The sequence below is a fragment of the Diuraphis noxia genome, unplaced genomic scaffold (genome assembly GCF_037042655.1).
Source record: "Diuraphis noxia isolate RWA-SAM2 unplaced genomic scaffold, SU_Dnox_SAM2 contig0003, whole genome shotgun sequence".
Classification (NCBI taxonomy): Eukaryota; Metazoa; Arthropoda; class Insecta; order Hemiptera; family Aphididae; genus Diuraphis; species Diuraphis noxia.
Window position 1 is genome coordinate 44053709 of NW_028301713.1, and position 18540 is coordinate 44072248.

Sequence of the window (18540 nt, forward strand, 5' to 3'; positions counted from 1 at the left end):
ACATTCATAAATATAGCTTATACAAAGCTTATTATACAAAGCTTAAAATAATTATAGATTAATACATTCATAATTTGTTGAGGGTATATATTACCGTAACTCTATAGACTTATTTGGGTCTATAAAATGCAAACCGAATATTAACGACGTTTTTGATAAAAAGGTATATGTTTTTTAAAATATTTAATCCAACAAACTAAAATATCAGTCAAATACCAAAGTAGAGATGACAGTTGAAATTAAAATAATTTAACAAAATAATAAAAAGTATAACACTTAACTTTTTAAAACACTAACATTTATATCAAACGATTAATAAAATATTAATTGAAAAAAAAAATTAAACATCAAAAGTTGTAAAAACTAAATATCATAATAGTATATGAATCTATTTTTTACATGTGTATATATACTTTAATTTTGATAACTGATGAGCATAAGGTAGATAATATTTATGTAAAATGCTGTAAATATTTTTAAATATGTTTTAAAAATCAACCAAATTATTACTTTTATAAGATTTGTGACGAATTATGTATAATAATTTAAGACGATCGAAAAACCAAAACAAGTATAGTGAAATTACTGAAATTATTATTGTATTATTCAAAATAATTTTTAACAATAAAATTTAAATGTGCCAGTGAAGTTTTGTGATTCTAGATTTTCTCAAACTTAATTTTGATTAAAGTTTTAAAATCTTATCAAGGTTCAAAACATTATTATTACGTAAAATAATAAAATAAATAATAACTAATTAAAAATGTATATAAATTTTGCGCAAAATTAACAATACAATTCTTTATAAATTAGCTGATTACATTCTTTTAAAATATGTCGAATGTAATATGTAACACTATTTACGTAATTCTAAATTTATTTTAGAAAATTTAGTTAGTGAATTTTAGAATAGATAATGTAAAATTAATTTTTTAATCATTTTGAAATAATCCTTTTATATTAAAAATTATATTTTTAGAAAATTAAAACAACACTTATTAAATTGTTTATAAACATGTTAGTTTAAATAAATATATGTATTAGTTATTTTAAAATCAAGCTATAGAAAAAGAAAAAAAAAATGTTTTTATAATAATTTTACTAACCATGCTAGCATAGTTATTACAGTGTCAGACACTATTCTTGATAAGGTTGTAATGTATAAGAAACGAGATACTGATAAGTTGATAAATATTTTACATTTTTTCCTGTTTGGGTATTAAACATCTTTTATTTTATTTGAATAAAATTAAGTGTTGTCTGATTTTTATATAATATTAATACAATATTCAAACAAATAAACAATATTGAAAGGTTCTCAATAGCCATATTATACTCATGAATTTTAATTCAGATGTTGTAAAAAAGTAGAATCTATACAAATTTTTCTTGAGATTTGTACATATATTAATTTGAAATAAGTGTATTTTATACGAACATTTTGTTTAAAAATATTTGTTTCAAGTGGGTATATTATTACACTAATATGTTAAATCGGCTATTCCATTAATTTTATACGAATCAGTTAACTAAATCATATAAACTCATAAACTTTGTTTTTAAATTACTTTAAAAACATATTTTTTAAAATCTATGGAATAACAGGTCATGAATTCATATTTCTTTGAAAAACCACTTTTTTAACGGGAGTTTAATTTTTGTTTAGACTACAGTTTTTATATACTTTTATTATGTTTTTATTTTTTATTTAAATGTAAATTATGTAGAAATGTATTCCCAATTGTATCATAATCAAAAACTCGTCTGGAGTTGAAAAGTTTCACACTCAATTTCATTTACTTTTTATTTTAATTATATGAGTAGGTACATGTTGCCAGCTGTGAATTCATAAGTAATTAATAACGTTATAAAAGAATAAATTTATTTCGATTCAATTTTCACGGGTCATTATTGTCTCATAAGTAAGTCATAAGGAATTATGTCTATTTTTTCCTCATACATTTATTTATATGTACCTATATTATATATTTTGTTTATTCCAACATGGGTTATATAAAACCATGACCACAATGTCCCACCAATAACATAATTCATTGGAAGAACTAATTGTCTTGTTGCTTATAGAACGGATCTTTAATATTGAATTGGAACTTTAACATATAAAATTTAAGTATAGCGCTCTGAATATTTAACTATTACTCGAATCTTGAATTGTAATATTAAATAATTAAGGTTTCAACACTTTTTGTCAATAACTAGCAAATTTAATAATAATTGAGTAACTGTGTTATAGTGTTTATTTCGCTATAAACTCTATATGCATACGAAATACCGTTGTTCGTATACAATTTATTTACTCATAGAAGCTATCCATAACGTATGGCATTACATCGTGAATATTAAATTACTTTTATAAAAAGTCAGGAAATGAAACAATATCACGCATGAAAGTTAATCAATTTAGTAATGGAAATCAACCATTACGGTATAATGTACGATGATGCCAAAGATTAATAATAAACAACTTGGTATATAATATAATATTTATATTCAAGATGATTCTTTTAACAGCAAACACTCGATATTTCAAAAAGTATTAACTTTTTAGTTACAGCAATTCTAATATTTCATAATGCCCTTATTACTTTTTCTACATTTTTGTCTGTTGTAGAAACCACTATAAACTTTTGATGAGTAGAGTTTTACACCAATACACCATATACATATGGCGTGGTCCTTGCCCATTTATCAATAAATAATAAAATTTAAAATGATCTATCACATTACTATAGCATAGCATAAGCAAATTGTGTTAAGTATACTTGAAAACTGCCCATGAAATATGTATGTCTTAAATATGTTTAATAGATAAATATATATTAATGTGGGTATTGATGAGAAGATGGCAAAGTATATTAGTAATGTAAAAAATTATAAATGTGTTGAAACTAAATTAAGTTTATGACTACAATTGAAATTAGTAGGGATACGTTTTATATATAATACTTTCATTTTGTTAATGACAATAAATACCATATCGGGGGTAATAAACATAATGATTAGATTAAGAACCAAATCATCTAAAATATTTTTTCTTCCGTTATATACATTTAATATTGGTTATATTAGTTCATCATAATTAATACAACTGTATCATTTACTAAATACCGTCAATTACATCGCTTAATATCCTACCAGTGTAATGCAAACTAAGTTTTGATAGTGTGAACTTACCCTCCTTGTGTGGCGCTGGATATTGACAATGTAAAAATGCTGTTTGTGTATCCGTCACAATTGCAAGAATCAGTATGCCGCCCACCATTGCCAGATGCCCAAACGAATATAGATCCTTTTCCGTGACGGCCCTGTAGTGAAATAATAATAGTAACACGTTTATAAAACAATATTATGTATTGAATACTATTAATTATTTAACCCTAGTAATAACTGATAGTAATTTTAAAGTAAAATTTTTTCTTGAAAAACATTTGACACAAAGTTTTGTGTTATGTCGACAATTATTTTTTTTATTTTTTTTTTATTGGTCTTGAAATTTATACAATTTCTGCTTCGACTACTAGGCCATTGGTCAATTATTTTTATAAACGTATAAATATGTAGGTATAACGATTGTAAGACTGCAAGATATTCTTTTTGGTTTAAAAAAAATATGTTATAAATTGATATGAAAAAAAGCGGAATTAATAAATAATACATTTTAATTTAATATAATAACTTCCATCAGTTGGTATACAATATACTTTTATATAAATTAATTTTAAATTGTAATATTTTTTTCGGCATACGTTATACCCTGTATTTACTACGAATACAAAATGTAATTGGTATGTAATTGGGACCTATGTCTTAGATATTATTTTTTGAAACATAATAATGTTATTGTATTACATACATCCATGAATGTAATCAATTGTTCACTGAGATTAATATGGTTTATAAATGGATATCTACATAATAATATATATTATTAAGTATAGGTAATTTATACGTCGAACAAAGTGCGGATTATAATGATAATATGTATTTATAAATTTATCTTTTTTTTTCCACGTAACTTTGAAACCAGTGACAATTATGAAATTTAATTTTACATTATAGTTTTCCTAAGCACAAGGAAAAAATAGTATCAATAAAATTATAAGTAGAATTTTACGAAATTATGACCATAGCTAGGTACAATTATAGATTTTTAAATCGTGGGGTTCTACACTTGTAAATTCTCCACATAGCCGTTGGGGGGGGGGGGGGGTTAGCCGCACACCCCCTAATCCTATAATTAAATAATCTTATAGGTTATAAATCTATAACACTGATACTTGATACTTAAACACTTTTTAAACTCATTTTAATACACTTCATATTAATGATAAAAATAAAATATAAACCTATGTAATACTCTTTTTAGTAATAGTAAATTAATACTCGGAATATGGCTCGATTACATAGAATTCTTATCAAATCGTATTAATTAATGCAATTCAGCACGCTCGAAATATATTTTTGAGGGTACTGAAACGTTTTTACAACTAGCGAGAAAGTATAGTATTGAGTCACTCAAAAAAAAAAAAGAGAAAATTACTAGGAGGGAACTAAAGACCCTTTATTTGCGCTAATGATTATGACCACTTTTAACAATATCGACATCCGTTGGTTTTGATTTATAAAATATTGAAGTTACAGAGGATTTGAAATATTTACCACAACAATAAAATAAATATAATATAATTACCTATACTATATTAAGGCTTATTTTAAAATGACTGATATTTTGAAAAAAAATAGTTTTTTTGGATTTGAATTTACAGTTTTTATTATACATTATATAAAAAAGGTTAAACATATTAAAGATATATGATTTATGTATTAGATATTTTATTGTTGAATTATTTAAACACATCAAAGCCAAGCGTAATCATATATGATAACACAATTATAGTTGTGTTTGAAAGCATGCTAATTTAAAACATATTGGATTATCCAGTTCCACTATGATTCATATCGTTGATAATCCTGCTGATTAATTTGAAGTACAAATATCATAATTATGGGTATACGATAAATATTTATCAACAAATTCAATTTAGTTTGAAAATTATTTCGTAAAACACGAATTTCATTTTCGAGTTGGTAAAATATATGTGTTTTAAATAAATGAATCAAATATAATTTGATGATTAATAATACCATATTTTTGGCCCTAGTACAGAACACTAAATCCGGGCCCCTTTTAAATAACAATTAATTTTGAAACATTTTTTTAATATATATTGAAGTAATTATTTGCATCAACCCCGGGCCACCGTACCATGGGTCCTTCTGACCCACCCACTTGTGGGGGCCCTGTGTGGGTTAAGGATATTATAAGAATGGATATTAACTAAAAAAGGTATGATATCATTCAATAAATGTTTAGTTAATGGTTAATTTATTACTTATAACTCATATTTTTTTTTTAGAAAACTTGTATTGTAAATATACCAACAATAGATTATTTAGAAACAGCTAGCGGCTACACCTCAAAATAGAATCCAATTAGAATGTGATGAAAATGTTTTTTTTTTATTATTATTGTTTTATTCAACACTCCAATTGGATCATAAAAAATATTACGAACGTGTAAATAGAATGTAATGATTAAATTAGACAGATTTAAAACTGATTAATGCGTAGTAGGGAGTATCATTAATAATTATTATTACAACATTTAAAACACAAAGTTTTTAAAGATTATTAAAATGCATTAATTTTAATAATTTTAATACAAAAATAATATAATCAAAATGGTTTTTAAGCATACTGTCCAAATTAAAAGTATGTGTTTAGTTTTTGTTCTTCAATTATTTAATTTATTACTTGTCACGGACAAGGATTTGGAAATGTCCACGGAAATAGACGATTTAACAAGGTTCATAGTTATGTCACGCTCTCGTATAAATTGTGCACTTCGAACCTAACAACACTGTCAAAAAAAAAAAATTCACGTCATTGATAATTCTATAGTGGAAGGTGAAACAAACAAAAAATTGTAAAAGACATGTTACAACGTAAAAATCTTTTTGAAAAGTTAACTGTCCAAAAATGAAAATATATTAATGTAATTTCATAACTAATAATTCTATTGTGTTTTTAATTATGAGGATAAAACTCAATTTAAATGTCTAATAACATATTTATATCACGGTACTCACATGCAATTAGCACATTTGTAAAAATAATAACTTTGTCTCGGTATATATTAATTGTAAAATTCTTAGCTTAATATAAAATTATATAATGTATAGGAACACAAGCTCTGTGGGTGTGGTTTTTAATATACCTTGCACCTTGGCCAGTTTTATGAAGTCATATTATTATGTGTTTCAGACATGTTTATGTCAAGTAGGTAAGTACTGTATATAATAATACAAAAACGAAATTAAAAGAATTTTTAAGTGCGTGCTTAAGAAAGAAAAGAGTATTAAACACAATGTTAATGACTCAAACTCATATAAATAACTGGTTCATATATAGGCGACACTTGTATATCTTACTGTGCGTGAATTTTTATGTTCTTTTTTCTTTTTTATTTAATTGTCCACAGAAAAAAAAAAGAAGTAATAAGGGAAAATGGGACACTATACCCTCGTATAGATATAAACGTTCACACGAACAACATTTGTGTGTGGTGAAAAGAGTATTTCCGATTCGGTTTTGGTCGTTTTATGATTTCACATTAACGAGAAAAATATCGAACAACTTTTAAAGTCAGTTCATTAACAACAAAAATATATTAAAATCCAGAACGTCATTAAAATTTTATTTTCCTTTCAGATTAAACTCATAAACAAACGTTTAAAAGTTGATCTTTTTTCAAAACAGGTAAAATTGGATGAAATGTGATTATAAAGTTTGACTCTACGAATAATAATTATTGTATATAGTACCTATATAACTAAAACTTTATAAAGAAAATGGCTGTGGGTATTCGAAACGTTAATTAAAAAAATCGAGATACATATATTAATTATTGGTTTATCTTAAATTCGAACTAATAATTTATAACGATTTAAAATTATTAAAAATGTAATACCATTACTTAAGCATATAGAATTAAAAAGAGACAATTATTTCAGGGACTTTTTATCATTAGTTGTATATTTATAATAAGGTTTAATATTTTTAAGACTCCATAAAATACAATAACATAATATTGCTTAATATTTAAAGTCGATATAATACCTATGTAATTTCATTAAATGAGGAAAATAAAATAAAAATTTAATTTGATTATATAATTTAAATTAATTAGTTACATTTTAATATCGATAGTGTTTCTATATTTTTACGTTCGCGTGTTTTTACACGCAAACATTGATATGAAATTTGATTTAGAAAATACTACAGAAAAGTACCGAAAAAAAACCAAAACAGAAAAAATATTGGGTGTAATTCCCAACGGAGGAAAAATACATCAAATTGGTACATCATTTCACAATAGTTTATAAAAACGAATGTTATGAATTTAAAACTTCAAATATTTCTTTGAAAATGTTGTAATATTGGGATTTAACACTTGATATTTGAATACGAGAATAATTATATTACACAGCTTATATTTTTATAAAATCTCAAAGATATTTAATTGGATCATAATTTTATTTTATGAATAATTAACATTTACGTTTAAAAAATACCCTTAACAGTAAAACTATACTTCGTTTATGAAAATAAAATGAAACTTTTTAAAACATAAAATAATACAATATATTGACATAAGCCTATAAGTAAAGGATTTAACTATTTAAGATGAATTTCAAAAACAGCATAGTTTCTGTATCTTGTTTGAAATTATTAATAATTATTTTTGCAATAGAGAGAAACTGACGTACAGAATAGTTAGGATCATAATTTTCAGTACGGTTCATGATATTCGTGTACCTAATAATAATATTGTTACAATATTTCCGTAGTTATTGAAGCACCCTATATATGAATTGTTATTATAATATTATGTGTTGTCTACAATATGTATAATTTATATTATCATTGTATGTATATATAGATACTAGATTGACTTATTTGACTGGTAAACATTATTACAGTAATATTATAAACGTTGAGTTCCAACTTATGACATACCAATAATTCACGTTAGAAAGTAATAAATACTTCAATTAATTCCAAAAAAAAAATTGATGGTTTTAAAAGTGGTAAGATTATGTAATAGATTTTTAATATCATATTATGATTTGTTTCTAAAACCTTCAAATCCTTTTCTAGAACTATAATATGAATATTAGCCGTAAAAAGAAGGACGGGCAGGATACATACACTTATTAATGGACATTCGTTTAGACTAGTTCAACTCAGTACTACAGGGAGGTACTGGATAGTGGAAGTTGTTGAAAGGAATAATATGTTTTCTTCGTAACTATAGGTAATAATCATTGTATACGAAAAACAATTCTGAGTGGTGTCGGCCTGTCAGTCAGTCTACATTATAAAAATATTTTTATATTAAAAAAAAATAAACTGCGATTGTTATTATTCGTTTAAATATATAATTTCGTCAAAATTTAAACTCAAAATGTTCGTGAAAAAAACTGAGTTAACATAAATTTTTAAATTTAATGGTTACAGTAAGAAAAATTTACGTGAAACTTTCTTATAAATTCTCAATCCTAAGCTAAAAAAATGAAGGTTTTATAAATTTTTAGCAAAAAAAATAATTTACAAATTTTCATTCACTACATCTTAACTACAAATATTTTATAAAAAATAGCTGTTAGTGAAAATTAAAAAAAAAGTTCAAAGTAAATCTACAATAGTTTTTTATGAACGCCTAAATTTAGAATAATGACAAAATCTTCAAATTTTCATGATTTTGACGAATTTTATCAATATTCTACTTTAGAAGCTCATAAAAAAATCATTGTGAATTTACTCTTAACTTTTTTTTCATATTTCTACTAACAAAAACTTTGTGAAGAACCTAGTATTAATAATTTAAATTTAGTTTAGACATTTTTTTGTATCGAAATTAGTTTTAAAAAATCTAATAAAAATCAAAAATTTCTTATGCCTTTAAATAGCTTAAAATTAGTAGAAATATTTTGAACATTTTATGGCGTATATAAATTGGTGATACTTATAAACATCTGATGAAAATTAAAAATATCTACGATTATTATTTTTTTAGTTACACCAAACAACTTAATTGGTTTGGTCGAAAACAAGGTTTGTATAAAAACTCTGTTTTTTCTTAAGTTTTTGTCTGTTTTCCACTTAGTTTTTTAAAATCTTTTGAAAACTATTATGCATTTTCTAATTTGACCTCTCAAAAGTAGGTACCAACTTAATTTACTTTTTTTATCAGAAAAGACGCAGAAGTTGGATACCGAAGCAATATTTCTATTACAGAATATTTTACAGACAAAAAAAACACACATCATTGTAAAATATAATACATTCATCACTCCGTTCAGAAACTAAAATAAACACCATCTTCCTAAATGGGTTGCAGAGGTTATAAATAAAATAATAATATATTCTGCAAGATAATAAGGACCTAGGTGGCATCACATCAATAGGTAATTTCAGTAGTAAATATAGTAGTCAATAGTCATATTTCTTAATTCCACGTGAAATACCTACGTTTTAAGTAGGTACTTTTATGTTACAAACTACTATTAAAATAAATAATTAATTTAGTTTTACCAAAATTTATTTCGGTTCAAACAATTATGATGAACCAGAATAATATGACAAATTGATTTTAAAATTAAGTAAAAATGCAACTGCTATAAAAAAAAATTTATTTTACCGAAGTCACTCCGTAAATGAATGCTCGTCTTGCCAATGGTCCAGGTCCGTCAACAGTCTTACCATCATCTTCTGGACCCCAAGAAGCACTGTATATATCTATATGATTGATGTTTAAACCTAACGCGCGAGCTTCAACAGCATCGTTTACTGTACCATCTAACATTCTTACTCCTGAAAAAAAAAATAATACAATAACTTAATATTAAAGAAGAAATTATGAGTAATATTATTGTCAAGGGAAATTATTTTATCATATAATTTTTATTGTATAACCTATATACTTTTTGTAGTAGTTTATTGTATTATGTAATGTGTATATTGAATTGTTTAAATGAAAGTTCAGGCCGCAGTACCATGGATTCATCTGACCCCCCTCCCTTGTGAGGGCCTTGCCTAGATCGTATTGCTAGAGAATGTAATGAGCTTAGAGATTTGGATCTTCACCTTAAATGTAAGTTAAGTTAATATGCTAATTCTTCTTAATATGTTGTTATTATCTTCTCCATAGGCAATACCTTTGATTTTAATTTAATTTAATTGTTACTTTATGATTGTAATTTAAATTGTACTTGTTATCATTTTTATATATTCTTGTATTATTAACTATATTATTTTCAATACTGTACTTGAGCCTTAAAGGCGTTTATTTAAATAAATGAATATATATGAATATGTAGGTATACAACGTTTGCTGAAAGGATGTGCAACTAAAAATGAGTTGTGGAGATTTGTGTGGTTGTCATGGGGTACGACAGGTTTTGGTTTGTGCGCAATCATATTCTATCATTGAAAGGAGAATGGTAGTATATAATGTACATTTTTTTTTTTTTAATAATAAATTGATATGTTTTTATGTGCTTCTCTATCATCAATTGGGTATAATTTATTTTTGAGTAATATCAATTATGTACTGTTTAAGCGTTGATTGATAATTTCAGCGCAATATACCTCAAAAAATTAATGATATTTAAGGCTTAATCATATCTTTGTATTAGTATATTATAACTGTACCTCCAATACTGGCATTGTATGCCACGCCGATACCACAATACTGGTTAAATGCGATAGCAGCTACTTCACCGGCGCACCTCGTCCCGTGCTTGTTGTCACCATTGTCCCGAGGCATAGGGTCATCATCATTGTCGTTTATATCGGTACTAGCACTTGGGTCCTGCATAAACAAATTTAGCACATTTTCAATTAAAAATCACAATAAAATTACACTGTTGTTGTCAACTTAATATATATACATATATAGAGACTAACTTTAAACTAAAATCAATATACAATGTTTAGCATTTACAAGGAACTCAAGTAATCAAATAGTGGAGTATATTAAACATGGATATTGTTTGTGACAAAAATATAGGATAAATACAATATTATATAATTTATAGAATATATTTCTATATATTCGTATGACTTATCATGAAAATAAATATATTTTAAGCAAGTTTATAACTATAACTCTATTATACATTATTAAAATTATTTTTATATATTAATCATCCTTCATTATTGTGAAGTATCAATAACAGTTTTTTTCTTTCTGTACATAACTTTGATTAGTTTAGAACTCTTATCTCCAACTCAAGATTGCACATATTATTTAATGTGTTTATACGAAATACATTGTTATTATGTAATAATGGGAAATAATAAATAATTATCGATGGTTTAATATTAATATGACAGATAATATATTAATATATAAATTACAGAATACAGATAATTATTTATATTTTTAAAGATTTTTAAGGATTTGTTTAGATATCAATACAATTAATAAAAAATCATAAGATATTAATATTTAGTTAATTAGGTACCTATAATATAATTTTTACATCGATATGCCGCATACTAACAATAGATTAATAAAAAGCAGGAATTATAAGCTTATTAAAGTAATAATGACTTAAATAGTTTACTTCGTAACGAACACTATCTAAAAAACGGGTTTAAAGCGAATTAATGTTTTTCTTGAACATAGTATTTTAAAAATCCTAGTCAAACGAATTAGGATAAATGTAAAAGGATATTAAATTTAAAACTCACCATACCATTTTTTATTAAAATAAAATAAAAATTTAAATATTTTATTTATTAAGTACGGAAATCTTAATAATTTAAAATGTATTTAAATAACGACAAAAGATTTCTATAGACTACAATTTCAATAGGTATTTCTACTTACATCGAATTAAAATAAATATGATTTGCTATATTGCTTTTTAAATACTTTAATTCATTGAATAAAGATAATATACTTAAATTATTGAAATATTTCATAAAATAAAATGAATAAGAAATGGTATATCGTTGTTGAATTAAAATATTTAAATTCGAGTAAGAAAATAACTATATTTAATAGATAACAAATAAGTTTCGAGGTCTTATAGATTGTGTGACTCAATATACACAACATATTATATGGTCTTTAACAAGAGTTGAAGAAACCACAAGTTAGTAAAACTTTGAGTATACACCCGAAATTGCTATTTTTTTATGTTTTCAAGGGATAAGTTTTTAGTAAGAAGTTTAAAAAAAACTGTTTACATTTCAATATGGTCTCAATATGATTTTTCTTTTATATATATATATAGCATAAGTATACATTCTTATAGTCTCATTATTATCGAGTATATTCTTTTCATTTATTAGAGGTAGTCAATCGATAATTTGCAAGTTGATGATACTCACAGCTTAAATTAAAAAACAATATTCATATCTATTCAAAAGTTTAAAAAAACTTGTACCAACCAAAGTTGTCGAAAATATCATTTTTATGTTATTCATGATAATATAGAGATGAAAATGTAATCCTATAATATCATTCATTAGCACGACCAAAAATGTTTTCACCTCTTTTCTGCATAACTACGAGAAATAATTCGATAACTATATTTAAATAAACATACAAGAATAAAATTAATGATGTAAAATTGTAAAGTAATACAAACAAACCCGTCAAGGATCAAAACTCATAATTCAAATCAAAAACAAGGATTTCCTGAAATGAAAATACTCGCATAATATATAAAATGTTAATAACGCATAAGAAGACAGAACTCTGGCAGACATTATAAGTAAATAAAAATACAGTTTGAGTTTCAATTTATTAACTATCATCGCAAGGAAAAGTTTTGATTCTAAATGGAGTTATACAAGGATTTAAATTTATAAAAAACAGAGACATTTTATTTGTAACGATATTGGTTTATACGGTACGGTAATATAATATAATATCGTACTTGAATAAGCTGATGGTCATTTGAGAGCATGGCCAACTATAATACACACTTTAAAACCAAATTAAACCCAAGCATCACGTAATATAGTATCTTTTGGAGTACGAAAAACGATATCATTAATGTTGTACAATTTGTGAATACGATAAAAATATAAAATATATAATAATTTGATACCTAGCTGTGTATGTCATTCCAAATTACGTAAATTTTTTTACGAAAAGTTTTTTTTTTTTAAATATATAATATGAACGAAAATGCATACATAATTAATATGTAGGAGGTACCTATACATAACATGAAATTTGGATGTAATTTTAAATTGAAATTATCAAGTCCTACACATGCACTTTTTTGTGTACTTTTTGTTAGTAATACTATACTTGCCGTCCTAAGGAAGAATGCCGTAATTTCCCTCCATGCTATTTTGAGAAAAATTACATTTTATGTTCACTAGTTTTTGATAGTTATAAATAAATAAATAAAAAAGCGGGTAAGTGGATGTCGTTCTGCTGTACATTAGAGGGGGTGGGGTGGACCGTGGACCTCTGACTAGGGAAGGTTAAATTTGAATGCAATGATAGGTATCATTGTGTAACACAACTGTGTAACACATTTTCAAGTTAATTGATAGGGCCAAAAAAATTTTATCGACACTTCAAAAATAATTTTTCAGAAAAATTGAAAATTTCAGTTGTCATTAAATATCTAAAAAAAAGTCAAAATATATCGAAATTTAAATCATGTAAAGAAAATGTCAATCTAAATAACTAGTGAAATTTTCAAGAATCTACGACTTATACTTTTTGAATAATAGCAAATGTTTAAAATCGTTTATATACGCTATTTCGTAAACTTAGTGTTGTATTTTTAATCCTTAGTTATAAACACAAACAATTTTATAATTTTTCAACTTTAAAATTACTTGCGTTTTTCGCATTTTCGACAGATTTCGTAAAAATTTGAACTATAAACGCTTATAAAAAAAAATCGTGACTAACGATTTTTAATTTTTTTTAGCTACAATAAGAACAACTCATAAGGAACCCTGTATTAAATTTTCAAGTTTTTTTGGTCATCTAAAATTTCAAGTATTTATAGTGATTAGTTTTTGAATTACAACCATATAAAAAAATCGATTAGGTCGAAAACTGGTTTTGCATAAAAATTCCTGTTTTTCTGTCATTTTTTTTTTGTTTTTCTCGATTTTTTTGGAAACTGTTGGAAAATGTTTACATTTGACCTGTATAATGCACCAAGGATATTCACTTTTACATCGAAAACCACCCCCAAAGTTTGAAATTGAAGCATTATTTCGACTAGTTATGCTGTACACAGACACACACACAAAAAAAAACACACACATCATTGTAAAATCAATACATTCATTACTTCGTTCAGAATCTAAAAATATAATATTTTTTAAAGTAAAATCCATAATTTTTTATGGAAATATACCAGATGAATTCAATGAAGCTGTTCAATTCTATTTTAAATTTGTATTTCAACAAGATATCATTGTTTTGAATTGTTTGATATTTATACTAAGTACGCTATTAATTAATCAGAATTGTTTACTTGGGAAAAATGCCGTAACTCTGATAACGGAATTTTTATGTAGCATATAAGAATGTACTGATCACTTATGGTTGAAAAAATAACGCCGTATATTCTACATAATTTTTAGGTGTAAGTATAATAATTATTAGTTTGTTTGTTTAGTTATAACACGTTAATTAGAAAATTATTAAAATTATTTTAATGTCTTAAGTTTAAAATCTTAGTTTATATCTATATTATAATAATATTAAGTCAAATTTAATTAATTCATTTAGTGAATTATTTACATATCGTTATATCTAAATAAATTTTTAGTTTTAATAAATAACACAATTTGAAAGTTATTGCAATGTCTTTATAATTTTATTAGTTATAGATTATATGTGGTTATATTTATGATGATAGATTATATATGGTTATATTTTCCCAAAATTATTTTCTATTCTGAGGAATAATTTGATTTAAATTCGAAAGAATATCGTCACGTTTTTCTTTGGGTATTCCACAATTTTCAATATGTGAAGGCAGTAGAGCCATTTCTCTTTGGTTCATATATTTTTTTTATACAAAATCCAATGTTGTATATTTTTCGTCATTAAACTGACTTTTAGTAAACAACACATATTTTCCACGTACCTACATCTTTAATTGATACGACGTCTCTTAACAAAACTTTATTTCTAGACTTTAATAGTTTTTGCTATGCCTTATAGTGTTTTCATTGAAAAAATCAGAATAAAACCTTTTTTTAAAGTTAATATTTCCTTTGTTGGCCGCCCCTACAGCTTTAGCGAATTGTTCGAAATCGTAGGTTTTCTTCTGACGTTTTAAAGAGATAGTTCCAGTTGATGGTGGAAACTATCAGCCGACATAATTATATGTCCTATTTCAAAATAATTTAAAATAATTTTTTAGTCACAAATATTATCTGAGTTGACTATGTATACTAAAAATTATATATAATAAACACCAGTTCTTATTTTGACTGCTGCAGTTATCCAGACAAATGGTCAAATTTTTGGTATCGTAATAGTGCAAGAAAAACGAATAAAATGTGCTGACCAAGTCTTCTTTTTGACGTCCATTAATACCTTCATGCCATACACATGCAAATGGAAAAATATTTTCATTTCCCCCGACAAGTACAAAGCTTTCATTGTATACAATTATTCTTTCAGTAAATAAAACTTTTTTAAATGTATCAACACGTGGCGACATAATATCGATAACTGAACGAAATATAAAATGTGTGTGGTGTGTACAACACCAAATTTCCAAACATGATCAGTAATTTAAAATTAAATGTTAAGAGACGGCTTTATGAGCTTAATGAGACCAGTTTTTTTAAACAACAAGGCCGTAAATATAGATCATGAGGATGAAGATCTACGTAAAAACGCCGTATTTGAAATAATACATACGACAATCTTCCTTAGCAAATTGTGATTATGGCGTTTTTGATAAGTTCCGATTATATTTAATCACAATTGCGGCAATATTATTTTCTTATAAACACACATTTCTGGATAAATTATCATAGTTACGGCATTTTTACTTAAGAAAAACGTGTAAAATTATAACATTAAACGTAATAATATACAGTAAAATTTCGTTTTTTTTCTTGATTTACGGCATTTTTTCTTAAGATGGAAGTATATATACACATAAATGGCTAACATTGGAAATTAATTAAAAACGTGCATTGTGTGTATTTTATAATAACATCAAAGTACAAAATATGTCTAGTGGTGATATACCAATATACCAATAAATTATTGTGCATGTACTATGAGTACCATAAAATATGAGTACTATAAATGCCAAGATGAGCACAATATTAATTTTTCAGTTGAGTAGGAAAGTCCGCCATTATATATAATACATAATTGAAAGAAAAAATAGGTATCTGAAGCATTTCACAATAAAATTAAACTTATTTTACTTGACTAAAACAATTTTTTATGAAACTATCAGATTATTTTATAATTTACCCACAGAGTGTTTATTTTAAATTTGTGGACTGGGAATCTTCATAATTATTCAACAAACATGATATAAGCTCGGATTATATAGGTACGTGCTCATCACTAGCTGTTTAGTCAAATTCCATTATCAAAAAGTTTTACTAAACAGCTTGCATATTAACCTTAACAAATATGCGTCATTCACACTCTACACAGTCGTGAGCAACGACTTCGTGAAAATCTTTGGAACGCCCAAGGCTTTTAAAGGTGGCTAAACTTTAATACGGTTCAACACACATGCAAAACCGTATGGAGATTTTACTCTAGGATACACAGTTATTATATTTTAATATCAAAATAAACATATATTGCACGTGTGAAACTCCTCAGAGAATTTCAAAAAGTAAAAGAAATTCATTTAAATAAGATTTTATCATTACATTATACAATATCATTACTGTAAACTTCATTAAAATCTTGTTAAAAACGTTTTAATTTTCATATTATTTCAATTTGTTCATAATTTAAATCATTATAATAAAAAACTCGAGGTAATAATATAATATTTGGGTATGGAATGTCTATGTTTAATGTTATGTAATTATTTTATTTCCAATACGGTTTTACATTTAAATATAAATAGCAACAATACATTAACAACCTTTTGTACTGTAAAGATATATTATGTTAAATGAAACGTTTGATAAATTATTATTTTGAATAATGAATATGTCAAACTTTGAAATTAGTCTCGAAATTAGTTGTTATTTTAAATGTAAATAATAATTATACAATTAATAACAAATAGCTAATTCATATAAAAGTTTAATGCTTATTGAGTATTGCTTATATAATTAATTTAGGATATTGAATGATGAAAATGTTTAATTTTTTAACTTAATAGTTTGTACGTAATACATTCAATTTCTAAAGTACTTATGATAATTAATAAATATAAGATAAAAATATATTCTGATATTCAGTAAAACATAAAGAGTTAGATTAGTACATAATATTTATTATTTACGGCTTACGCTAATACTGTTTGAAAGCTCACCCCAAGTTTTGTATAACGTACCTACATTAAATCTCTACATACATAATTTGTATAGGTACCCGAAAAGTTTAAAATCCACTAAATACTCGTACTTGTATTGTACTATGTACATGTACATACTATGTGTCGTGCATACTGAATAATGGCGAGATGACATTTATAACAATTAAATACATTATAACAACAATTATTTAAGAAATATACAATTAAGAACCTTTTAAATTATAATAATGTCATATCTTATAACGTTGAGTATTGTGTTAACTTGAATGTAATTATTCCTTATGTTTATTTATTTGCTTTATGCATTTAAATGTGAAACGATTAAAATTTAGTAGTCAAGTCAATAACAAAAGTAATGTCGGAAAGAATAGTACTAAAAAAATAACAATCGGATAACAATGTCAACTGCGATGAACAACTAAAAGCAATCGATACAGCCATACCACACCCATGGCATAACGCCCCGGTATTAATTCCCCAAACACTTATGCTCACATCGAAAATGTTCATGACTACTTTATTGAGTCAACAAATTCATGACACGGTTTGTTCGGTAGGGAGGGGGACGCGATATCGAATCGGTGGCGAGTGGTTATATTATGTGGCTGTGGTTGCGACGGTGGTGGTAGTGGTGGTGGCGATGGAGGGAGTCGTAAGGGAGGTATACACGAGTTACAAATCGCATTTCCTTTTACTTCATTCCCTCTCCTTACCATTCTACTTCCCATCACACTCGTCCGGGTCTTATTTTTTCTCATTGTCGCAAAAAGCGGTGCGCACTACAGCATTTTTCTGCGAACACTGAATATGAAATCCTCAAATGGGTCCGAAAACGCTGAAACCCCAGTTTACAATGCGTACTTTCGATGTTTTGGTGTGTGACAGGCTGTTTAGGTGCCGAGTGGTGTGGGAAGTGGAGAGA

At 25.5% G+C, this 18540-nt stretch overlaps 1 protein-coding gene across 3 annotated transcripts in view; it reads right to left on the minus strand.

Moving 5' to 3' along the window:
* The window catches only part of Fur2 (furin-like protease 2), a 140248-nt gene that overhangs the window by 38212 nt on the left and 83496 nt on the right, over positions 1 to 18540 (minus strand). For all 3 annotated transcript variants that reach the window (XR_016190777.1, XM_089222394.1, XM_089222393.1), the window contains exons 6-8: positions 10798 to 10957; positions 9785 to 9957; positions 3196 to 3326 (exon numbers count right to left, since the gene is read on the minus strand). Coding sequence is in view for 2 of the 3 variants with exons in the window: in XM_089222394.1 (XP_089078520.1) it covers positions 3196 to 3326; positions 9785 to 9957; positions 10798 to 10957 (464 nt within the window). In the remaining variant the exon portion in view is untranslated. The remainder of the gene's footprint in view (positions 1 to 3195; positions 3327 to 9784; positions 9958 to 10797; positions 10958 to 18540) is intronic.